The 27,153-nt window shown below is 46.2% G+C and overlaps 1 protein-coding gene across 1 annotated transcript in view; it reads right to left on the bottom strand.

Moving 5' to 3' along the window:
• The window catches only part of LRP8 (LDL receptor related protein 8), a 1,426,130-nt gene that overhangs the window by 147,911 nt on the left and 1,251,066 nt on the right, over positions 1 to 27,153 (bottom strand). Inside the window, exon 12 of the mRNA XM_069642168.1 lies at positions 25,982 to 26,100. Within this exon, the coding sequence (XP_069498269.1) occupies positions 25,982 to 26,100 (119 nt within the window). The remainder of the gene's footprint in view (positions 1 to 25,981; positions 26,101 to 27,153) is intronic.

Here is a 27,153-nt window from a genome sequence, read left to right as displayed (position 1 = left end):
GTTCCCAGCGAGAAGGTAACAGGAACCGTGATAGGTTTGAGAGGGGGGAAGAGCCGGCAAAACCTGAGAAGGTGAAACAAGAAGACGAGAGAAGTAGATTTCTGTGTGAAATCAAAGTTTGTCGCAACAAACATTCCTTCGCTTAGTCAGACTCCTCATTCCAGGTCACTGCATACCCTAGTCTTTTACACTGGGGAGTTTTGGTTACTTTCATATGTACCTAAAGACAATGGCAGCAGTTACAGTTTTACAATGTTTTCAATACTTTTAGTGTGCACATTTGCTGTTGCTGCTTCTGGCTACTGAAAGTGGCTTGTGCCCTAAAATGGCCATACAATGAGATGGTTTGCTTGGTCTTTGCCCATATAACTGGCTGTTTGAATGGTGCAGATCCTTACCATTGGTGGGCTTGGACTTGATTCCAGTCACTGTTTGGGATAAGAAGAGGACTCATGCAGACATTTCTTGAGATCAGCGTTGGAACCAAGTATACTGTGCAGAAGAGCAGACAACTGAAGACACGTGGATGACTCCTGAAGAAGCCCAGCGACTTTTCCGGAATTTGGCCTGGTAAAGCCATGTTGGACTACCTCATCTGAAAAGACCCTCTGCAGTGCTTTGAACCTTCGACTGGTGGGACCAACCAGTCTCAACGCCTTCTCGAGATCTAGATGTCGGGAGCCCTTGGAATCATCCTTGGACCAACCAGTGGACCGAACCACTTCGAATTGGGCTACCTGGCCAGAAGCATCACCGTTCCGTGTTTTTGGCCGGAATTTCAGTGGTCACAGCTCCTTCCTGCCATGATTCCTTGTACAGGAAGGACCACTTCCGCAAGTGGAGAGACACCTGCTGTCACCCGTGTGTGGTAACTATCACTGCAACCTGCTTTACTCTGTCTGGTAGAGTGTCCTAAAGAGGCCTGCATTGGTGCCTGCTGCATTTCTTTAATGCAAAGTGTTGCATTCTGCTAGCTCCTGAAACTGACCGAAATTCGCCTTTCACCCGCAGCTCCTGGGCATCTTCTACTGGATCCAACGCAGGGAATACCTACCTACAGCGACTCCCAGTCAACCTGCCTAATCACTTGGGAAAATCAGAGTCAGTGGGGGGAGTACTCACAATACAATCTGCAGCACTGTCTAGCCTATAATACACCTTAGAATAAACCTGGGTTTATTCCATTCCATTGCTTTTTCAACGTTTGTTCGAAAAGCTGTTCTAAAGGCTAGGAAAATAATTTAACTGACCTGTAATATTGATGACAAGCCTTCTGGAAAATTTTACACCACCACAAGTATCTTTCGTCTCTTCCAGGGAAGCTGCTTTTGTGACCTTTGGGGCACAAGGCCCCATTCAACATTGGGATTGGATTTACAGTTTTATTATTGTGAACTGGTTTTCCTTACTGCATAATTACTTACCTACCTTTCAAGTGTGTAAGCGAATTGTATGTATTTCTGCAAACCTTAGGTGACTGTATATATGTTTGATAACTGAGTGTTGTGTGACAATATTACGTGCTTCTTTCATTACTCAAGTGCGTTTTGGGCATATAATAAAATATTTTTGTACTGTCTAAGCAGAATTATTGTGTCATTCACTGTGTGGACTCATTGTAGACCCCTGTCCATGCTCACTCACTCCTGAGACTAAGCCTTGAACACTCTCCATGCTTGCCTTGATTGGGTTTGGCGAACCTCTCAGAGTTCCCCTGTTCAATATAACTAGGGTGACTTCCTGAAATCTGCCCACCAGGCCAGAATTTAGAAATCCATCTGCACAGATAGGTACACTGCTTATCTAGAGGCCGGCGTAATAATGCGCTATTTATATAGCGCTTTCACCAAAGCACTGTACATAAAACATTTACATACAATTATTACCACACAACCAAAGGAGGTTTGGCGGTAGAGAGGGGGCGTTCCATAGAGAAATGTTGAAGTAATGGCATCTTTTTAAAATTCTAACCACGATATCAATTCTTAAACCAGATATGACACAGGATACCATGTACGTTTATGTATTGAAAGCTGTGGGTATGAAGCTGCGGGTGAAACATTTCATTTTTAACAAAAAAATATGTCATCTTTGCTTGGCCGAGAGAGTTGGCACAATAATTCCTTGTAATGATTATACAAGTGTCTCATTTTCCTCTCTCTCTATATTACATCCGCCCAGATGAATTTATCTTAATTATAGTGGAAACCTCTTTTATATATAACATTTCTTGACCTTCAGGGTCGACCTGTGCCTACAAATCAAAAGTAAAAATCAACCTGCCTACAGCAAACCGGATTTGAGGACAGTAATAGAAAATACTGTTCATGTGCTGTACACGTGATTGAAAAATCACATCCAAGATGTCGCCCCTTTACACAAAGGAGAGAGCAAGGAAAAGGCTGGCAGCAAAAGGTCCATCAGCCTGGCCCCTATGGTAAGGTCAATAGCTTTGGGTATAGGGCACCACTTCACTTCGGCACGGCAGCAGCATGGTGCCAACATGTGGACAACCCTAATTGAAATATAGAACTGGAGGACGAGGAGTTATGTCAAGTGAGGCCTAATGGCGGCGGTCTACTTGGGATTCAGTACAGCACACAGAAGGCTTTGCAGCGTGGGGATGGGACCTACCATTGGTAAACTGGATTAAAACCATGCAAATGGACTTTCAGCAAAGGTGTTATCAAGTGGTCTCCACGCTAGGGAAAAGCTGGAACGGAGGGGTCGATAATTTTGTAATGTAAAAGAATCCTATAACGAGGGTCGTGGTAGCAGGCTGGGGTAGTGTTAAGGGCAACAAGAACACATCTATATCCCAGGAAGGATTTTGAATGCCTTAGAGGAAGGTCTACTTGTTTCAGTCCTGCTGGGACAGTCACTCGACTGAGTTGAAGTGGTTCTGCTCTTTGAAATGCGAGTTGCACCTGCTTTAGCAATGCACTGTGCCACTTTCTATGTGATATGAACATGTTTTACCCCTGCAGTGAGGGACACCATCCATTACTGCAATTGTGTTGCCATGAGCTTTGTGTGTTTCATTCCAATCCTGTGGTCCACCTTTCAGTGCTTCAGTGATGCCTTGCTGTTCGAGAGAATGAATGCTGTGCAATCTTTTGTGACGTGCACTTTTTTTAGCACTGCAGTGTGGCTCATGATTTTGTTTCGCCAGTGGTGATGTCTTGTGGTGGCCATGCATGTATTGCAAGCGTCGAACAAGCAAGTTGTTTGCCGAATCTGTCAAAAAGAAAGGACTTCATTTAGGCAGTCTTTCCCCCTATGTGAGGGGCGTGGGATTCCAGCACAGGATGCCTCTTTCATTGCTTCAGTGATGGACCTCAGTTCAACTGGTTTGAACTCAAATATGGTATCCACCGAGGCTCATCAAGGAACGGGTTTTGCTGGGTAAGGGTGGTATGTTTCAGATGTGTGCGTGGTGTGATCCTAGCCCTAATGATGCTTATTTTGGTATAGGCAATATTCTGAATTTGGTGAAGGCAATCCAAAGTAATGGGAATAAGCAGCTCTGTAGGTGTAATCTTCAGATGCCCCAATAGGGAATGAATGAAAACAAAATGAATGTTGCTGGAATAAAAATGCTGGGAGAGCCCTTAAGAGTGGAGACCTCCTGGTCAGTGCTTCTCATGAAGGCTGTACTAGCATGGCCCTAAACGCAGTTGTCCGATGATGGCGGAAACACCAGGACCCAGCCATCTAGGACTGTGTGTGTCAGAAAACTGAAAAACGCAGGACTCCCAGGAGGGGAGGTGTTGTGTCCCTCTGGAAGGTGTAACCGGTTTAAAACCCTCCTTCCTCATTTTTAGAAAATGCTGTTTGCCTGGGAGGACTGTGAAGAGGATGGGGCCAAGAGGCAATGCTTCGCTGAGGGAGGCATGCATCCTAGATGACAACAACAAAAAAAAAACAAACCCTGCTCACTTGTCCATACACTGATTTTTCTAAACTGAACTTCAATTGGAATGGTGCCTAGACACACATTAAAGACGAAAACAATGTTATTGTCGAAGAAGCGGAGATTAAGTTAAACTGCGGACAGGAGAAGCAATCAAGGCCGGACCGACCTTGCGGGATACCAGGAGATTTCCCTGTGGGCCGCTGCCACTTTCCTGAGCTGCCTGCAAGTGCATCATGAAAGCCTTGCCTAGCAGCGGCCACACTCAGACTGTCCATTGTGCCAGGCTCCTTCTTCTTCTTCTAAATTACCGAATGCGTGGGCGGACCCACGCAGGCGCTTCCCCATCCAATAGGATGATGTGCACCAACCCACCAATCAACACATAGCCCACATACACTCACAACTCCTCCCACCGCCCCGTCTGTCTCACAAAATCCAACAACACACTGCTCCTCCTCCTGCCTCTCACCCCGTCACCTCCCAGCAAAGCCTTCCCACTCATCTCAGCCACACCCAGCGCAGACAACCGAACCCTCATCAATTCTCTCTCCACAACATGTCTCTCACACCTAAGCAAAAAATGTCCCACAGTCTCAGGCACCCCACACACTGCACAGTCCCTCGTCTCACGCTTCCCCACTCGATGCAGACAGTCATTCAGCCCCACATGCCCTATCCTCAACCGATTCAGCATCACCTCCTCCCCCCTCCTCCATTCCAGACTTCCCGCGTCCACCTTCACCGACACTTTCCCATGGACACCAAACATCCACCTGCCGTTCACCCCACTCACCCACCTCTCCTGCCACTCATCCATGACCCGTCTCACCACCACAGCCTTCACCTCATCCACACTCAAAGGCAACCTCACATCAACCATTCCCCTCCTCATACCTTCACCCGCCGCCAGATCCACCAACTCATTACCCAAAATGCCACTGTGACTGGGGACCCACGCCAACTCCAAATCCATTCCCCCACGCACACACCGATCAATCTTCCTCCTGATGTCCAAAATCACATCCTTCCTATCACCATCCCCTGCCTTCCCTGCCACATACGCCTGACCCAAAGCCTTGATCTCACCCCACAAACCCCGCTTCTTCGACACCACACTCACCAACTCTAAACACACCTTTGGAGACCCCATCATCCACATCGGCCATCTCACCAAATCCGTACTCAACTGTGCGTACCTGGTTTGTGGTTTACATACATTTCACTGTTAGGGTGAGTGTTGTGACAAATGAGATGAGCACAAAGCACATTGAGTATTAGCAGCTCGGATGGGTTTCATGCTTCAATCACTACTACAGACATATTTGTCCAATATAAAAATATATGGTCATTCCTATGCTCCCATAATGCTCTTTGACGTTATGCAAATTAGCCAGGGGATTTGTGTCCCCCTTCGCCTCCTTAAAAGTGCTTTAATTACAGAATTAAGGTGAGTTACTTATTGAGTTGTTCACATGAGAGGTTAGATTTACAGACAGCAATGTATTTACAAACTTAGCCAGAGAGTTTATATATATATGCAGAATGGATACACACAAGCCACCTTTGACACAAAAATAAATGCTTGCATTTTCTCACAATGTATTTTTTCGGGTTTTCAGAACATGCCCATCACTCTTTACGCCCCTTGTTAGAGAACCCCTCTGCTATTTCCTATCTCACTTAAAGCACTGACCATAATCAAGCATGTGCGCATATGTAGCGGAGCAAGGGGGAGAAAGGTGGAGGTCAGCAGCAGGGGTTGCCCATCTTTGGGGCTCTCCTGCAAGCTCCTACTGAGCCCGCCCTGATGAGTTGGCCTGGCAGTAAGTCACAGCTTTAAAAAAATAAAAAAGGCATGAGCTGCAAACCATGCTGTGACTTTGACAATTAGGCTGCACATTACTTGCTAGGTGACCAAGTGTGAGCCCACCAAGACACAAAACCTGTACTGGAATGGCGTCTCTGAGCCAACTGGTCCAAGATGAGGCCACCGAAGCAGCTGCATTTAAACTTGAAGGTAAAGTCAAATAAAAAAACTAAATGTGGGTGTGCATGCTTTAAGTGCATTGCAATGTGAGCGCACACGGTTTTGAATGTGTGCGTGCACATTTATGTTTGTGTCTCTGTGCATGTGTGAGAGAGAGAACGGCTTTCTGTGTGTCTGCCAGAGTGATGTGTGCCATGTGTCTGGTGGTGGGGTGGCATCAATGTATTTTATTTGTACTGACAATGTTGGCATATTTTGTTTGCACAACATAATCCAAATTGCTACGTTGGGGATTCAGGTAAAGATTTTGGTCCACGATTCATGAAAGTGATTTACAGTAATCATATTGGCATAGATTGTGGCCACAGCTTGATAAACGTGATTTGCAGTGACCATACTGTCAAAGGGGTACAACATCACATGAGTTAAACTGGGAATGCTGGCATATGTTATGGGTCCAGCTCGATGAAGTTATTTACAGGGGCAATGTTGGCAACTATCTTGGGCATAGCTGCTTTAATGTGTCTGACAATGGCAATGCTGGCAGATGTTGTGGACAGAGACATTATGAAAATGATGTGAAATGCATCTGTGTACTGTTGGTGACATGGTATCTTCTGGATTTTTTCAGGTATTAACTTAGAGAACGATTTGTAAATTGGTTGACATTTTACCCCATTTTTCCCCAATAGCTCAGATGTAAAATACAGCATTTAACCATCATTCTAAAAATGTTCTCAGGGGGAGATCAAGCCCCTGAACTCTGCCACATTATTTATGGCTCCCAGTCTATGCTTGGTTGCTCATGCTAATTCCTGGGAGATGTCAATCCTCCTCATCTAAAAACTAAATTACTAAAGGAGTGGCATCATAGGGGCAGCCAGCCTGTGTCCCCAAAAGTTGCCTCCTATTGTTACTAATTTAATGTTATTGACTGTGCCTAGTGGGGCTGGTACATCGTAGGGCAACAGCCAAGCACACCCACCTTGTGTCTACGCTGGGTGAAAGAGGCTTGTCTAAGACCGTTCCAGTAGTCTGTGGCGTGGCATGTGTTTCTTCAAGGGCCTTGGGGGGGGGGGCGGGGAGGTGGATCCTCACTGAAGTCAGTGCATTATCAGATAATCTCATCTTTATTATGATCTCTATTGGTGTTGAAACCCTGTTTTACAGGTCTATACTAAGAAAATGAACTGATGTCTTCAAGTCTCTCTCCAATTTTACTCTCCATGAAGGAGCTTTCAGAACTGCTAAAATCGGAAAGGGATCTTATAGTCTATGGGCTGAGTGGGACAAAATGAATTGGGTAAAACGTACAGGTCTTTGTCAGATCCAGGTCTGCAAACCTGGGTTAATACCCACATAAAGATGTGAGAGTATCTATGGACCCTATGCACCTCTTGAGTCACCCCTTGAGTAAAGTGCAACTGATATTTCTTAAACCAGACAGAAAACATAAATGGAACCTGGTCCCAGAAGTAGTAACAGGGAGGCAATGAAGAAGAGGAGCACAAGGTAGCCGGTTACCTTAGAGTAGAACCTACCTACACTGCAGCCACCGAGGCAAGGAATGGCAGTGCCATGAAGAGCGCTATGGAGGCCACCCAGATTATTGGGGCTGGGCTGTAAACTGCAGTATGATTCCTGAAACCATTGGCTCTTCTGCTATTGAGAAGTACTACACAAGCCCAAATAGAGCCAGGTATTAACAATCTTAGAAAGTAGTGTTACGTCGTGCAAAGCCTGGCACAGTAAACACATTTGCAATTCAGGATCTCTCGTGTTTCCAGCCACCCTTGAGATATTGGCTCGCTTGGGTGTCAGATGCATGTAATCAGTTCTCAGAGGAACACCCATGTTTACCGTGACCGAGCCTGGTTTCAGCATAGGATGACAAACTCAGGCAGGCCGGAGAACATACTTCAGCAATAACAGTAATAGGGGCTGCCTTATGAGAATGCAGAGGGGGGCCCTGCCGGGAAGCAAGAACAGAGGGACGTATGGCACAGTGGGGTGGGGCCAAGTGGCAGGGGAGTAAACGCAGCCATTACATTAAGGTCAGGACACAGGGCGAAGGTCCAGGACATTCTGCTGCTTTTCTGAAGAGTGTAAACATGCAATGTATGTACCACTACATGCATGCATTTACTTAGTTGCTTTGGCAATGCTCGTATGACTTCAGGCCCATAAGCTATTTAGCATATTATGGGTGGACGCAAGGGCTGGGGCAGCACAGGGAGTCGGCACAGATGGAGGGAACCCGCATCCCACATGTGGGTCATTCTATCCCACAGCAGCCATTACTCTGCTTCCCAGTCCAGTATTATTGGAAATTACACTCAGCTCAGCGAGTGCGGCAGCGTTCCCTGCAAGGTCATCACTGTGCGGCAAACACAACTGCTAACACACCACAATCCTGCCTTTTCAGTAGTGCGACTCAAACACCTGCTCCCTCACATACAGTCCCCCCTGCTATTGCAGTACTGAGTCCCGCAGACACAAGTTCACATACTAAACTCGCTGCTAGTCCAGTACTGGGCATATACAGTTCTGATTTGCGTTCACATGAATTCTGACATTGTGCCTAATAAGGGAGCACAGTTGCCAAACTCAAGAGAGATTTTTTAAGATCAGATCTGTTTTAATTCAGGTACTTGCAGTATTTCATTCTAACAGGGGGGAACAACTTTATACTTGTTTTGCTTCACAAACGGATGTATGTACTTGTCAGGTTGGTTTATAATGTGACTTGTGTACTTCTCAAAGATTCTCTTAAAAGCCATATATTAACAATGGATAATTGTCAGCTGAAAAGGGGAGATATGTGGGCAAGAGACTACACTGGAGCCTGGATACGAACCCCGGCTTCACTTCTTAAAGTGTGTGCTTAAAGGCACATAAATTGATCTTACAGAGATGTATCTGACAATATTGCAAAGCCAGATATGTGTTCTGTGCTGTGAGATTATGGAGAGGCAGGGCACCAGGTGTGTCTTTTGTATCTTGGAATTTGATAGGGCAGGACTCCAGGTATTTAAATATGTTCTTTTAAAATGCACCCTTTCTACCTATTTTCCAAAGTCTTCAGGAGAGAATCCTCTCATATTCCTTAGAGAGGTGAGGCGAACTTTATACACCCACTCTCTTCAATATTGGCCCACATTGGTAAAAATGTCCTGCTCCTCTTTCAGTTCCCTGGTCACCCATGAGAGCAATTCATGCTAGAATGATAACATACCATGGTTCAAATCCGCAAGAGGCACCTTGCAGGAGTTATATGTGAAGTCATGTAAGTGGTTTTGATTAGCACCCTTCTGCCTTTATTGGTGGCCTCCCTGCATGTGGCTTTGTAAGAAAAAGGGTGTGTTCATTAGTGGGACAGTGGGGGAGGCACATGCAAAACCTCTGACGTTGGTGGGTTTGAACCGCAAGTACCTGGGTTCCTTTTTGTCAATCTGCTTTCCATTGGGATTGGCAGAATACTTGAACGTTTGTTAGCCATAAGGATGAGCCCAAGGTCTTATAGAATACAGTGTTTTGCGTCTAGTTAGCCACGGATGTGGGAGAGGGTGGTGGGCTATAGAGGAGAGCTTTGTCGTGCTTCCGTTATTGGTAACATGCCGAGGGCTAGGCCTTTTGGGGACAGGGGTTGTGTGTAGTGTAAGGTGGAAGGAGATCTTCGAGGGGAGTGTCTGTCTCTCCCCCATATAGATACACTGTATTCCATGTGCAACAAGGCAAGCCTCTGCAAGTTGGCAGATGAGTGAATAGGGCAGTCTGGAAACTCCACTCAATTACCAGAAGCTGCATGGCAGGGGTTAGGGCAGGCAAGAGCTGTCAGGGCCACTTGAAAGTTGAGTGCCCCAGTCACCCATTTCACTTCTTTAAAAAGCTAGGGTACAGGCTGAGAGAGAAACGCTTCAGACCTTACTTTAGGGTGCTCATGTTCTTTGCTCACTGGGCTGCTGGGAATTCTGCCCAAGATCACAAGCATTGCAGAATTTCCAATGGCATGCGATGAGGCAGCAGGTGATGAAGTGCCCCATCTCAAGCCAAATGCATCTGGTCAGGTTGAGCGAGAAATAAAATGCATGCACAATGTTCCTCCAAGCAGATGTGACCGAGAAAACATCCAGGGCTTCATGTTAGATGGTCCCACTATCGCCTATTGGTGTTAGAAAGAATTGTTCTTTTCAAAGCATCGTTAATATAAGCTAACAGTTTGCCTTTTAGGATGCATGTTACCACCAACAAATGCTAAAAAGTATAAAGAGGTATGAGGGGGGAATAGTGCAAGGGATGTTGGGGGCGTAGAGTGGTAGGTGTTGAGAAAAAACATGGACATTGCGGGGATCCTTGATATGTGCTAAGTCGTTAAGGGAGTTGCAAAAGAAAATAGGAGATTGCATTCATGAAAACGCAGGTGAGGAATAGGAGGGTTCGGATACAGGCCTACATCCAGTTGTGCAATGTGTCCTAAAGTATTCGGCCGATGCAGCGAGAGAAGCTGTTTACTACAGGTTTACTGGTACCAATATACTTTGCAATGTACTACATACACAAAAAACTCTGTTCCTGGTGTTTGTGATGGCTGACATGTTTCAGGCTTCCCTTTGCCCTTCTTCAACCCAGATACATGTGTTACAAAGCAATTGTTTGTGAACAATATCATGCATTACTAAATGTTGTAAACACATTCTTGATATCACAGGTTTAAAGTAACAACATGATTGCTGGGAGCACATTTCTCAGAGACAGGTCTTCAAAGGGCCTGTGATGGTAAAATACAATAAATAATCCCAAGTATTTCTATCCCTGTTTAAGGGAGAGAAATGCAAGTGGGATAGCAGTAGTTCAGACCATTGCTGTTTCACTTAAAAACAAATGCATGCCATGGTCAGAAATGTCCCTGACACGCATAAGAGAGGAGTCACTGGTAGAGTCGGATGCATGGGACAGTCTAGGCTGATGTTGCCTAACGGGTATCATTTCTGCTATAAGTCACTACCAGAGTCTCTTGACAGTAGTGCTTTAACACTTCTACATATTTTCCTTCTTGAGGAACAGGACTTCTCCAAACTGAAGCAGAGTACCGGTACTCAAGTATGTGATGGGGAAAAAGTAAAGCATATCATAAACTGGAGTGCGATCGCTCCTGCAATGTGTATTGTGAGAAGCTGTGCTCTGTATGGAAATATACAAGGGCCCCTTTATTTTCGTTTGCTAAAGCATGGGAAATTAGCTCACTGCCTGGTCAGCTCGAGGCTCTGCAATAAGCTCTGCTAAGAAAGTTGTCAGGGCAAACTACTTGAGTGGTATTGGTAGGCTGCATTGCACCCTGCATGTGTTATGCATTGCCATGCAGCATGCCCATCATGTCTCATGCCGCCTCCAGAGTGCGGAACCCTTTTGCATCCAACAGTAGCTCGGCTCAGCTGCCCTACACCATCTTTTACTACATCAGCAGATGAGCTTGTGGTTGCCCCGCCCACAGGGTTTCTAGGGAAACCAGTGGCTAAAGGTAAATACTGGAGATGATTCAAGTCAATCATGCACGGGGGGCGGGGGGGTGACACCACCACCGTCTTCCGCTAATAATATTTTGGATCGTTTGTTTTCAAACTGTGCTTTTAGAAGTGCTTTTGAGCCACAGCATCCCTGAACTGGATGGGGCTCAAAGGATGAAATGAGTTCGAATACAAACGTTTGTAATTGCTACGTATATGGAAGCCAGCACACTGCAGAGCGTCCATCAATGTAACAGGTCCAATGTAATGTTGAAACATTCCACAGCACCCACACAATATATCAGAACAAAATGCCAGTACATCATTTCCTCCATTCTTCAAGTGGACACATCAGCCGGTTCCATGTCTTAAAATCGTGGCAAAAATGGCTGTGGATACAAAATATCGCGGCAAAAAGGCTGTGATTTTGCCGCACAATCATGTAAAGGATGCGGGGGACATCCCTGCAACCCCCGGACCCATTATACCATTTAAAGGGAGCGGGAGACACCCCTGCAATGCCTGCTCCCTTTAAATGGTATAATGGGGTACACCGTTACCGGGTCAAACCACAGCATTTTTGCCGCAATTTTTTTTACCGGCGAAATTTTTGCTGCGATTTTATTACCCGATACCCATCAGCCCCAATCAGCAGAAAACCACGACACAAACTAGAGTCAATTCCCAAGCATAATGTTGCTTATAAGCAAATGGCCACTTAGTTTGTGCAATGCCCTTCCACAGATATTGTCACCTACAATTCCCCAATAAAAGTGCACACCCCTCCAATTGGCAATGCAAACACACCAATTGGGCACTTGATGCATTATGTACCTTGATGTCAGCTGCATAGACCCGGTGTAGCCTTTATCTGGCCGCAGCTGTTTTATTTTATATTGATGGTACATAGGTATTTACACTGAACCATACATCTGAAGGGTGGGCCTTAAACTTAACGTTCAAGAACAATCTCTTTTACCACTCAGGGCTCGTAGAAGCTGTCTGACCTTATTCCACTCCCACCTTATCAGAACATTACAATGCTCTCCATATGGCTCGTCCACCTAAACTATCATGGGAAACGATACCAAGTCTATATTATTTGGATTTTAAGATTAACTTGACTCTAGCTCATCATTTCTCCTCTTCCCGCCTATATCCTTACACCATGTATTCTGCACATAAATGTCTATGTAGGCCCAACTATTGGTGCTGACACTTCAGTCAGCTGGCTTGGCCAGCCCAGTTCTTGCCCTGACAAAGGGACTGTTTCTTACAAACTAATCTGTGAAAAACCTCCACACCATTAGGTACCGTGTGAGCTTCTCACAAGTAATCGTGCAACCACACATCTACATTTAGTTCCAATTACTAGTTGGTCGAGATATTACCTTCACAGTAAACCTAGGCATGTATTACAGAAATGTAATCTCATGCTGACTTATAACTAATCACAATTAAAACCATGCATCACCACTACCACAAGGAGATCCCTTACCCTCATCCCAATTTTTCTCCCACCACTTAATAGATGTGTCCACTGTCTACTCCTCCTGTTCTTTTACCTCACCGCCCAACCGTCTTCTTTCTTATCCATGGACCAAGGTCTGGCGACACCCTGTTGGGTCTCACAGTAGACCACCTCTTGTACAAGATCAGGTGCCTTATAACCACTACTGTGGTGATGGGTTCAATATAAGTGCTGGATAACATAACATTATTAATGTTACCTGCCATGACCCAATGCTGCCATTTCAGATCATTGCTCTGCAATCTGCAATGTTTTTTGCCCACTGCCAGGTGTGTGTATCTGGTGCTGTGCAGACAGGTGATATGCAATGGGTGGCGGGGTAAGAAGAGTGGGAGACCGACAACTATAAAGGGGCACAGACCAGGTCATGAAACGTGAGCAACGCTGAGCGAGACAAAGAGCGAGTCGAATTGAGAACTACACAAACAGAGAAGGACACAGAGTGAGACAAATACAAGGGGACAGGTAGCCCTGCCGGGCCCAAGCACAAATTACATTTTTGGACTTTGCTGGGGCTGAGCCCCCGCCCACGTAAACCTAGACTGGTGAGTACCTGAACTACTTTTTTTTAATCATTTCACGCACTCCTTGAGAACCATCTTCCCCTGCATGCATGACTGTCCTCTCCACATGATCCTTTATCACACAGCTGGACATGTCTCTTTGTGAAGGGGAATCTTGCCTGCAGTGTTGGCACTCCCCTTGGCCACCCACTCGCATCCAAATTACAGAACAGTTCTGGTGGATCAGGAGTGCGTGTAACTGGAGAGTCCCAAGACTTCCACCTGCGTGTTTGTCGTCAGAGAAGCCCTACCCATGAACCGTTCTCAAGGGAGCAAGGTTTTTGCCTCCTAGGTTGACTTACGACCTAAAAGCCGCCATCTTGAAATACATATAAAAAGTATTTGATACATGCCTTCGCTCTTATGACAAAACGGACCATCATTTTGCCCTTCTCATTCCCCGTGCAATCAAACAGTTCATAATCAACAGTCATTCTGGGAGGGCAGTAATACCGGCGTCATCTTTGGGGCACTTAAAGAAATTGAACATATAAAAGTGCCCATAGTATGTGAGACACTCGCGTCCCATGCACACCTATAACAACTGGGTACCAGTCAACACTTCCGTTTCTAAGTGAAGAAATTGAATTTGTGATCCCACAAACGGGAATCCCGAATGTTTTTTAATAGTCAATTAAAGTCTATCTACAAAACATATTTTATAAAGATTTAAAGAATCACAACCGCTCTGCTTTAGCAATAAAGCGGGGAAGAGTCTGTATATTTAATTGCTTATGTGGTACATTAAAGTGTCCAAGCATATAGTGATATTGTAAACAAATAAATCAATGAAGGCAGTTCAAATTCTCATATGCTCAACGCGTTTCGGGGAAAATCCCCTTTGTCAGGAAAAATCAATCTTCATTCAGCTTAAAGATCTTGTCAAAGCGGTGTGCTAGCAACCAGTGCTTCCTTCTGTAGACTTATGGCTGCGATGAGAAGGTCAAGCTCACTCTTCCTTGAGACCAGTGTAGACCAAGGTTTCTGGATTCAGAAATATTGAAGCCCGGAAAGAAGCAGACCAAGACTTGGAGATTCAGTTAATGCCTGGCTGGGGCTGAGCCAATGGGAGCCGGGGGTCTCTAAGAGCCAACCACCAGCCAAGCCAAGAGTATGGCCTCTTAAGTACTGGAATGAAATTGCGTTACAAACTACGTATGCAACGTCATTTAAATAACGCTAAAGGGATGCCAAGGAGAATAGGCAAAATATCTCTGACTATTCATTGGTTACCAAATGCCCTTTCATTTTATAGGGGTTATCCTGTAACAGCACCTCCCTCAATACCTTCTCCCTCAACCATAACGAGACCCTGCAAACATGTGCTGTATCTCAAACTAATTCACCATCATAGCTACATTTGTGAAAATAAAAAAAATCCTTCACAGGTCCCTGCATTCATTTCACAATAATAAAAATGGTGGCGATGGGGGCCTTTGGAGAATTGGAGAGAAGGATGGTGGATAAGTGGTGTGGGAATGTTGGCAGGGAATTTGAGGGACAGGGGGATTAATCTGGATTGGTGGAGGGGTGGGGTTCGGCGAGGAACAGTGGTGTGGAAGAAACTGGATCGGATTAGTGGGTGGGGGAATTGTAGAGGAATGGTGGTGCTGCAGCGTGGACTGGAGAGATCCCAGACGATGGATCGGTTTATTGAGTGGGGCTAGCAGTTGGAGTAGAGTGGTGGCAGCATCAGGGGGGAATTGCATGGGTGAAGAATCGGAATTGGGTGGATAAAGGTGGCAGCATGGCACAAAAATAAAACCTGAATGGGAAGCTGTGGAACAGGTTCAGGCCCCATACATTAGACAATCCGGCTACACCTCTGAGAATGGGCAGATGTGGTGGTGCGCGTGTGGTTTGATGTGGGTGACATTGGTCAGGGAGAGAAGCTGGGATGGGGCAAAGGATGGGTTGGATAGAGGGATTGGAACATGGGGCCAGCAAATGAACATGAAGAGGACGTTGTTGTTGTCCGTCATCGCCGGCACATTCCATCTACTGCCCTCTGCCAAGCCACACCATACAATTCCTGAAACAGGAAACAGTCATGAAGAGGGCTGATGGGAGAAAGGGCACAGCTTCTTTAAGGTTTATCCAGTGTCTCTGTGTCCTGCTCAAGCGAATTCCGTTGTGCGAAGGGCAAGACAGAAGTCGTGACAGACGCGGAGGCCTGGGCATGTCCGCAAGCCTGTTTGCAAACTTGGCAGTGGGCGGTGTGCAACCAACGAGGCACCACCAATCAGGAGGACAGTCACAGTGGGGCTCGTACATCAGCCCATGCCTTGAGCAGGCACTGGTCCTAAATGAGGGTTGGACTGCCCTAATCCTCCTTGGCCTCGTTCAGGTCTAAGAAGACTCACCAGTGGCAGTGAATGACATGTGGAGGCCGGGGCAGATGATGGAAACCACTCGAGTGTGACGTTTAACCCACTGAAAAAAAACACACACCTGCAGCAACTGTCGGAGTGTGCTCTGTCCATATTCAGATATTCAGCAGAACAGTTCCCTCCCAGTCCAGTCTATGCACACCCATCCAATCCCAGACCTCGTCAGCATTCTAACAGCTTCTTGTGGTCCCCCACTGAGTGGTTCTCAAGATGTGCGGGGCCCCTTTTAATTTTCGCAGAAGGGCCCCTTTAACGAGAAGGAAATCACAGGGAATGACTTCATACATTTTCATGATTGAGAGGAAGGAGCCTTAGTTAACACTTCAAACAAAAAAGTATGGTTGTTAAATAGTAACAAGAAACTGAAACACACAAAAAAACGCTGCTATGCCTAGAAAGACCAGAAGGCCTACTTTTGCAGAGGTCAGCAGGCAGAATGGCTCAATAACTCGGGTTGCAAATCAGTCCAAAGGGACTGTAAGCAGTAACCTTGTGGTAGCAACAACTGTCCCCCATTTTCAGTTAAATAATACCCTAGACTGAGCCGAGCCATTTATTACAAGCAAACCCCTTTTTGGTTCTAGCACATGCGGTGGCACAATGCACCCCGTATAGCCAAAACCATTGCTACATAGAAGAGAGAGAAGAGGATGGGTATTGCTAAAAGGAATATTTTGTTCGCATGGCACTGATTTACTATGGGAGGTTTCCTGCCATTATGACCAATGATGGTTTGTTGAATAATATTTTCATGAAGCAAGTGTTCCATAGTGGTCATGCAAGGCTTTCAAGTCTGAGCCATACGGTTGGTTCTCTGTATTGCTTCCTTCGGCAGTGTGAACCATACCAGTGAGGCCACCATACTGTCACTGGTGGCACTGTCAAGAGTATTCAGGAGGTCCCTCCTCTGGCTGTGCCACAATCATTCTCTTCTCAGAAACCTCAACCTGCCCGTGTCTTTGTGGGATCGTAGGCATCTCTGCCAGTGGGTGGTGGGTGAAGCGGTCTATCAAAATGCCGGCAGACAAAGGTAAGGAGATGTCCCGGTTTGGGCAGAGTACACTCAAAAGCATGTGGCGGCAAACTGTGCCATCAACCACAGGCTGGGGGGCTGGCACAAGGAGGCGTCAGAGCACCCCGCTTTTAACAGTGTCTGTGAGCCACACCACAGTTTACACCGATACGCTCTTCTCTCACTCTGCAGAAAATGTTAGGTCTGCAGAGCGGACACTGGGAAAACAATTATTTTCATTAATTGAACCCTTGCCTTCCTACTGCCAGCCAATACCCTACTCCATGCCTACCAACCTACCCACTCTATCCCATGCTGGCTTTTCCACCTTCTGCACCCTGCCCGACCATGTCTACCTGTGACATATGCCTGTCTAAATACCCACTCAACCTACCCCCGGGCTACTGAACCACTCACACACGCTTTCATGCATGAAAACCCACCCACCCTACCTACCTATCCCATGCCTGTCTAACCACCCACCTCATGGCTGCCCATCACCCTTACCCACTGACACTGGCCTTCTCCAACTACCGTGGCCCACAAAGCTTACCCAAGCCCACCCATCCACATACCTACTTGCCTGCCCACCTACCCTAAACCTGCCTACTTTGACGAATCGCAGGATTCAGTCACTTCTCTTGAGGGGTTTGGGGTGTGGGGCATTTCCCTATGAGGCTAGTGTGGTTAGCCCGCTATGCGATACCCTCCCTAGGGGGAGAGGCAAGCAGGACCTCACCAGGAGAGACTCACCAGGACAAGGACTCTGATTCCCATCAGGAACTCGCAACCCAATCGCCCTTTCAACCTGAAATGACAACATCTGTTGACTGACTATGAAAAACCAGTGGATTTAAGCTATTGTAATGTGAAAACCTTCATAAAGCCTGAAGAAAATTACTGAGCTGGTATTACGATGGAGAAAAGCCCATGAGTAGTAACGAACATAAGTAAGACAAAGAAATAGGACTTCTAGGCTACGCCGGGGAAGTCCCAGCGCAGTGTCATACGTATGGGAGGAGAGGGAGAAAGTGAGAGCGATACCCCAGAGTCCCAAATCAGCTGCTGGAGTAACGCTGACAGGCACAGGGTAACGCTGCTTCCCGGGCTGGGAGGAAGCTGCAGTGGACAAGTGCCCGAGCTGCCCTGCTCGAGAAGCAGGCTAGAGAGAGCCCTACCACAGGACTGCCTACCCAACGACGTAACCTTCATGCATGTCTATCATACAGACGCCTGCTGACCTGCTCAATCCCTGTATACCATCCTAAACATGCCAGCTTACCTACCTCCACAGGCCTTCCAGCCCACCTACCCTACCCCATGCCCAAATTACATGCCTGCTGACCGACACTGCCCTACCTCATGCCTGCCCACACAACCCAAGCCTGACCACCCACCCCATGTCTGCCTTCCCACACATCCGTCCATCCCGCCTCATTCATGGTTACCTTACATTATACATGCCAGTGCACCCACCCTACTAGACATTGTCGCGCCTTGAAACACTTGTGTCTAGGCGCATTATAAATGCCATATCATATCATTTCATATCAGACGTACATCTCCGTACCCACCCCATTGACACTACCACATCACCACCCACCCTACCCTACCCTACCCAGCCCAACACCTGCCTACCCCATTCACCCACGCTATCGGTGACTGACCACTTCCACCTGCTATACCATGCCTGCCTAGAACACCCACCTCTGCTACCCCCGCCTGCCAAGACCGAATGCCCACCCCAGGGCTGCCTACTGGAGCAAACGAATGAAAATAATGCAACAAGAGGATGCGGTTTTGGTATTTTATTTAGATTTCAGGATTGTCAGGTGTTTCAAGAGTACACAAGCCCCCATTACACATTTTCTTTTCATCCTCTTCTTCGAATGGTAGTCCCTACTTGCCTTTTCTTTCCACTCCTCTTCTTATGGGGTTAATCCCCAGGTGATATTTCTTTGTCCTCCTCCTCTTGGGTTAGTCATCAAGAGACAATTATTTACTTTCTCCCTCCTTGGCCAGGGCCATCGCTTTCTCCGTCCTCTCCTTTTGTACTGTTTCTTTCCTTGAACAGGGTTTTCACCCTTTCTTTCTGTGTCCTCCCTTTCACCTGAATCGGCGCCTCTGCCCTTTCTTGCTCTGTGGGGGTGTTCCTCTTCCTCCTGGACCAGCTATTCTTTTTTTCTGTCCACTCCTTGACCAGAGCAAGGGCCACAACTCTGTTCTCCTTCGCTTTGGCAAGGCCATCTCGCTTTTCGCTTCCTTCTCTCCTCTGGGCCGGGTCTGCTGCATTCTTTATACCAGATCTTTCCCATAGTCTTCTGAATCGGATATTATATAATATATATAAAATTGGTTATTTACAAGGCGCTTAATATCCAGAGGTCTCTAAGTGCGGACCCCGGGATCGAACTTGCATTGCTCTGCGTCGTCTTGCTTCCAAGGCGAACGCGTTGCTACTGAGCTATCCTACCGAGACGAGACATTGTGGTTCCTAAATCCGTTCTGGGCTTTTCCTGCTGACAGAGAAGGGCATTGAAGGAGATACAATCCGTCTAAATTTGGTTTGTCAGTTGGGTTCCGAAAGCCTAGCCTTGGGGAATGTTTTCTAGTGTCTGGGGTGTCTGCACATCTACCTACTCCCCCCACAGCATGGCCCCACTCCATGCATGCCAACCCCCAACCTACATCAGCCCTGTCTACCCCAAGTCACCATACCCATAACCACACCCATACCAGCCTACAACCACCCACCCTGCCAGTGCTCACCCTTTCCTACCTCCCCCATTCCTCCCTAACTCATCCTATCCACCCTCCCCAGTTTACTTCCACCCACCCTAACTCCCCTACTTAGGCTCAAGCCTAAAATCATCATGATCACTTAAACATGCCCTGTATACACAGTAATTACTTACACGGTTCCAAACAGTTCTGCAACAATGATAAACATAGTAAACAGACTCGTTAAACCATTACGTCTACTACTGCCATGTGTCTTCCGCCACTAAATTGCGGATATGTTTGGAATGACTGGGTATGCAGTACTGACTGCATTCTTGCCGATAAATGTAAAATGCAAAAAAACTACAAATGCCATAACCTTTGGCTTGGCCAATGATGGTTTCTATCCATTTGGGCTATAAAGAGGTCAACACAAGCACTTTCCTCCAATGCATTTTAGGATGGAGGGACCCAGTGAGTCCTGGAGAAGCGTTTTGTGCCAATGCCCATGGTAGCTCTTGACACCCTTGGACAGGTGATGCGGCTGCAAAGGAATGACGTTTCTACTTGTGCTTCGATCTTTCAAAGTCTAACTGGACACACTCTTTTTCTAATCCAGCCTTTGGTCATCATTGTGAGTTTGGCAGTAATTTGGCAGCATATCCGCCAAACTACTGCCAATCCCATTTCCATTTACCACCACTCGGTCCTGTAGGCTTAGCAGGGGACTACGAGAAATGTAAATACCCATGGGGATGTTGGCAGAATTACCACCAGCAGTAATTTTGTGCTCGTAATTATGCTGATTTTTGGCCTTAAAAAGTGGACTTCTCTCCAGCAAGATGTTGGAGGTGAATCCTCCACTTCAAACTCACACTTAGAATTCAGTGGCAGAGTAACAATGGCATAAACTGTGTTACAGACAAAAAGGAATTACTGCCACTTTTTTACTGCACCACCAAACTCCTAACGTCAGACCTGATATGATATGACATTTAGAGCGTGCCTATACACAAGTGTTTCGAGGCGCGACGAGGCAAGGGAAGAGAAACAAAGGGAGGACAAGACAACGATCTTATTAGGCCAAGTGATATTGAGATCGTGCAAGTGCAGGGGAGGGGGAGGGGAAAAATGCCAGGGGAAGGAGAGGAGGAGAAATGCAAGACATAGGATCAAGACATAGAAAAAAGAAGTGCGGCCAGCAGGTGGCAGTGCATGGGTTAAATGCAGACAACAAGTGTTAGATAAGTGCATGTAGGGGGACTGTAGGGTTGCAGATACAGCCCCAAGTGCAGGGGAGAGGGAAGGGGAAAAGTGCCATCTAAGAACCCTTGAGTGCACTCAAGGTGTGGAGGAACTGGTGTCTGATGGCTAGTAAATTGTTAACCTAACGTGACCTTCAGTATTAGAGCCTCAAAAAAGGTGAGATTAAAGGGAAAATCGTGTAAAGTCTCCCAGTGCACAGTCCACCACTGCCCCAATTCAGGGCCATCTTAAGCATTTTTGGGGCCCTGGACATGGACATCTTTGGGCCCCCCCTCCACCAAACCAAAGGAATTAAGTGATCAAGAATATCTAATACATCCCTCCCCCCCTCTGTGAGAATAACTCATAGGTTGATATGCCGCCTCGCAGCATTCAAAATAAGCATGTTTACTCCCTTTATGTCCCCATTTGAAGGTCAACCTTAGCAATCGACGAAGAGGATACTTCTCTTATAGTATAGAAACAGGATACTTTTTATCAATAGCATCCGGAAAGGTATACAGCCTGTAGTATTAATGCAGGACAGTATGTAAAAGGTACATGTAACCCAGAATAGGCAGAGAACAAACATTACCTGCCTCAGAGAATGCAAAATTCTTCAAGCATTGTTAGGCAAAGTTTGTATGCAGTACCCTCTGGGAACACTACAAACAACTCTGACTACAGGTATAGGAAACCCAATCTTTGGTATAAGCTTGTACTACACAGTTTTGGTAGCGTGTTGAGCAGCCAGGCTTATCTCAATAGGGGTCAATGTGAGCTGTAGTGGAGTTACACAGAGATTTACAGTTACAAGTATTCAAATAAACTCTTACACTCAAGGTTTCTTGAATAAAGAATTATTAATTTATTTACCAGTCAGTTAGAATAAGCCGCCTTCAGAAGGGAGCAATATAACAGTGACCCTCAAATACACTTCATGAAATACACACTCTTAATATCTCTAAATCATTAGATACCCTTTTGGGATGGCCCACAGACACTACCTACACCTTCCTGTGACTTCAATTGCTAGGGTGCTGGGGACATTAATATATCATTGTTGCATTCAGAATCGTGGTAATAAGTCAAAAGGAAAAGATTATTTAGAACCTACAAGAGACCACAAATATTCTTAAGCAGGCAAATACTTTTGGACCCCCCCCCCTCTGCAGAAAGAGTCATTCAGTACAATAGGCTAAGCCAAAGTCAATGGCCCAAAGTCTTATATGGGATGAAGCACCTCTGGTAGGTAAATGGAAAAGTCTTTTCACAATGCCTTAGAAGTCTTTGGAGAAAAGAAGAATCAAATGTCGGGTCACAAGCTGATTAGACTTGTGAGTAGTAGAAGATGCAAGCAACTCTACAGCAAGAGGGAAGTTCTCTCAGACTTTGTACAGTACCTTTAAAGATGAAGAAAAGATGCAGCAGAGGACTCCTGTTCCTGTGCAGATCTCACTGTTCCTGGGCCTCAGTCAAGGGGACTCCTGCAATGGACTGGGATGGTCAAAACTCGCAACCGGCAAACATCACTTTCAGTGGCTGTTCAGTGTTTCAGCTCCTCGCGTCTACAGCAAATAGCAACACTGGGGTCCCGCACTCTGTTGAGGTGGCTCAGTAAGTCCTGCTTCCTGGGAGTCCGGAGGATTTCCTGGAGCTCTTAGCCAGCTTAAAAGCAATGTACACAAACTGGTGTTCCTCTCCCTGGGTCTACGGTTATCAGCAGCAACTCTGTGGAAATTCAACCAGCTCCTAGATGGATGTCCGATGGCTTACTTTGGAGTTGATTGGTCCCAACAACTCAAGGGGAGAAGTCGTCATTGCAGGGGCTTCTCTTTCGATGCAAACTTGGCGTTTCGGCACTGCAGCAGGGCTTCACTCGGCAAACGAATGGTCCAGGAGTTGCAGCAGGCGTCCTCTTCAAGTTCTTCTTCAGTTCCTTCGTCCAGTGGACGACTCTGCCTTTCAAGCCAAAAGACTCGCCTTTTATTCAGTTATCTCCCATTCATTCCAGCCTAGCTGTCAGTCACCCAGCAGGGTGGCTGTCCTTGCCGGACAGTCAGCGGGCCAATCATCACAGAGGGCATTTGGGTCTCCTAGGAGACTAAGCACAGGAAGTTTTGGGCACCTCACTCACTTCCTTGTTACCCCAGACACCCTGGAGCCAGAGGCGGGCTTCACTCGTGAATCCCACCAAAGGCAAAGTGAACAATGGGACCATACCTGGTTTGCTGCACGGAGTAAATCTCAAGAAGGATCTTTCCACAAAGAAATGGCAAGAAAAGAAGACCGTGGCCATTTTGACAAAAATTGCACCCTTGGGTGCCTTGCTGCAGTTGCGAACGCAGCCCGCGGTAAATACACACCTTGGTAGTTAAAACGAAACCACTGCCACCAGCCATTCAGTGAGGAAAGGGTAACATAAAAAATGTTACATTAGAAGCTAGACAAAGGGGATACTAGGTAACCCCTCCGCCACCCTATTGTAAAATAGTGTGTGCTGGATCTAGAAAGTTACAGATTTATGTAAAGTCAATTTCACTTTACTGCTCTTGGAAACCTGGGCTACTACACGGTGCTGTGTGACCCAATGTAAAAGATGATGCCTATGGAGTTTGTCAGACTCCAAAGAAACACAGTGTACAAAATCACATCAAAATACATGAGAGAGTGGAAAAAAGGGTCTCACTCTCTCCAGGTTAAAAAAATCAAGTCCTCAAAACCCAGCAAAGTTGCTGGGGGTTCTCTAAGGTTGAGGGAATTAGCACATATCTGAGACGTCTCCCTAACAAGCATGTATAGAGTAGACCAATTGTAAGCAAGGAGAAAGCTACACATAGCATAGCATGGAAGTGAATGCAGATTAGAAGCTACTAGGAAGGTGTCTCTAACCAGAAAAACAGATTAGAAGTGGGACATGGTTTTCAAATAGTGTTGCCATTAGAGATCAAGGGGACAAGTGCCTGTGCTGTGCAGTATATCAATGCTCACTATTATAGTGGCAGCAACCCTATAGCCAGTGAAACCATGAGTGAGGCGTTTATGAAGATCATACCCTGAGAAGGAAATCACTCTGAAGGGTTGACAATTTTGAAAGGTTGAGGGACTGGCAATTCTGAGAGGTTAGGCAATACAGGTTAAATCAGATGCCCAGAATCACACATTGCTTAAGGGGTGAAGCTGGGATTTGTGCCAACTCTGCAATTTCTGCATTTGAACACTTTCTTTCTTACCATGTACTAAAACAATCTTATTTTATAAAAGTGACTTGCAAAGTATACAAATCACATTTCCAAACCTGACAATTTTTAAAAACAAAATATTACAGAAGGGTGTTATGCAAAATGGGAATGATTCTAGCTTCATTCTCTCCATCATCAAGGGAAGTATATAAGTACCAATCGATGTGATTTAACAGATTGAATCTAGGAATGTCTTTTGTACTTTTAAGCTTTAAATACTTCCAAAACAATGGCTTGTGAAATTGTCATTCATAATCATGCATTTTGTGTCAAATAAGCAGACCTTAAAATATGCTTGCCCAAGGCCTACATCATCTGGTCCGCACTCTCCTGTCTACCACCCCTTCCACTCAAATGGCCTACATAAGAAGAAAGATCAAGTAATGAGCTAAATGATGTCACCTGAATACAAGAAGGCAAACCTCACAGAAGACAGCACATGAATGCAAGAGATATTATATGATTTGACCAGGATCACTGTATCGTCTGCTGGCAAAACTACGATACAATCATGTACACTTTGGTTCCACAGTCTTTTATTCACCTCTTGGACTAATAGTTTATGCTCATCTTTGGAGGGGATTGCCTAGGTTTTAGAACACCCAATCTGAACAAACCAATTTCTAGACCTTCACCATACAAATGACATGTTCGTTTTTATAGCAACCCTTATATGGTGCAGGAACATTGCTGATAATAGCACCTCTTAGGCTGCAAAACCAAGTACATATGCAGGTAGGTTTATAAACTTCAGACATATGAAAGGTTCACCAGCCTTGCTGGAATGTGCTCTTCTAATCTTTAACATGAACACATACCTCTGCAATTAGTGCTTAACACACTGAGCTAACTTCTGAACCATTGTGGCACTCATTTTATCAGTAGGGATTTCAACTTTGTCTATTGCACACGATCAACATAATTCCCACAAGAAGGAAAGAATGCTACAGAAGTTGTGCCGTACGGAAAACACAAACGATGTACTCCACAGTGAACACAGAAAGCTTTACATGATTAATTGATCAAGGCAGAATGTACTTGTCAAAACAGACAGGCAATAGGTTTAGCGCCTCAGCAGCATGCCATGAAATCTCCAGGCATGTGCTATATAAGTCTGGTGGACAATGGAATCTTACTTTAGATCAGGCAGCCTTGTGGGGGTCCACTCGAAGGTGGGAGCCTGGGCAAGTGCCCCCTTTGCCCTCCCATAAAAACGTCTCTGCCATTCCATGCTCCATTGTGCCCATTACACCACACATACCACAACCAAACAGATGCTAAGCACACTGATGGCCCTTGGAGCTAGACCCACAGGCTATAAAATAATCTAAAATGAAATAAAATGGCAAACTAGAGTGGCTACACACAAACATCACTCACAATCAAGCGTGCCCCAGTGATGTGAAGAGGCACGGATCATTAGCGGGCTCCCAGACATACACCAAAGCAACCCTGCACACCACGTACATCACATTGCCCTTGCTCTAGAACCTGAGTATAGTCGTACAGTGCACATTGCCAGTCCGGTCCTTGATAGCCAAATCCATGCCAGGTTTTCAGGCTACACTCGCAAAATACATTTGAATACAACAAGTCTAATGCGAGTTATTGACATTGTCATTGGCATTCCCGAAACCCTGGTGTAAGGACTTGAGTTGGAAGGTCCTTCCCAGGGCATTGAAACACACAGCTATGCTTCGTTTAATGGTGCCCCCAGACTGAACAGACATGTCCTGCTGCCCCAGTGCCTTCCACATCTTTTCGTGCATTGTAGAGCCCAGGCTCCCTGGCACAGATAGCTCGGCGTATCAGGGAAGTGCCACATTCTGGGTACCCGCAGCGAGGAAGCATCACCCGTCATGCCACTTACCTAAGGTGATGCCGTTGGGCCACTCAATGCCATCAGACACCAGCACTTGTCGATCCACTCCATTGAGCCCGGCCTTTTCAATTCTCGCTTGATCTCCCCAATCAGACCAGTACATGAACCTGCCAGCAGAAGACACAGACAGAATCATTTAAAGGCCTGAGACTCCAGTCTTGCAGGAGGGCTACAAAACAACAAAGCAGACCAGACCAGATGACTCCATGTCAGCGTGTCTCCAACGTCCCAGCCCTGGACTTTCATTAGCAAACTGATGCATTCTGGGATCCGTGGTCTTGGTTATTAACACATTCAAAATAATGTGTTTTTGTAAAGCCCTAGTCTAACACCAGGAGTAACACTCTCTGTACACAGGACAATTCAATTCGGTGCAATAGTCACACTTTCTGGCATTTGTAGTATTTGCAACTCCAATTAGAACAAATGGCCGTAAGCACTTAATATACATTAATACTTTCATGTACTTGATTTACATGCATCGGTCTACCCTGAGGGTGAAAGAGATCTGGAACTATACCAATTTCAGATAGTATCAAGGTACTGTGATAGAATTCGGGTTCTGACCCCGTCCCCGGACACTCTTTGACCTTACCAGTCTCGGGAGGATAGCCCAGGGGCAACGTGCTCGCCTTGGAAACAAGACGACACGGAGCAACACAGGTTCGATCCCCGGGTCCACGCTTAGAAACCTCTGGGTATTAAGCGAGTTATAAATAACATAACATATCATACCAGAAGCCGAACCTAGGGGTAGTGGAGGAAGTCAGAACTGGAGACGGTAAACGATCGGGGAGCCACCAATGATTTCAACCATCCCTAATATCCGGGCTGTGGGTCAAGGTCAACCCAAAACCCAACAGGACTTACCCAGACCGATCCATGCGAACAGGGTCCCTTCCACCAAACGCACAACTCCAATATCCAGCAGGTACCCACCCCTTTTGCTTTACATGGAGCCACCCACCCTGCTCCCTGGGACAAGAGGTGGGGTATACCAAGCACCAGTCAGATGATAAGAAAAACACCGCCCCCAACACTACCTTCACTCACCATGGTACACCCTCTTACGGAGCCAGCACGCAAGAGAAGCAGACCCATTCCCTTTCAGGACTCGCAAGAACAAACAGCGCAGACTACCCTCCAAACAAACTGGGAAG

This window comes from Ambystoma mexicanum, chromosome 1q, assembly GCF_040938575.1.
Source record: "Ambystoma mexicanum isolate Mex_15411 chromosome 1q, UKY_AmexF1_1, whole genome shotgun sequence".
Classification (NCBI taxonomy): Eukaryota; Metazoa; Chordata; class Amphibia; order Caudata; family Ambystomatidae; genus Ambystoma; species Ambystoma mexicanum.
Note: the sequence above shows the minus strand (reverse complement) of the source record. Positions and strands in the feature narration are given on the sequence as shown.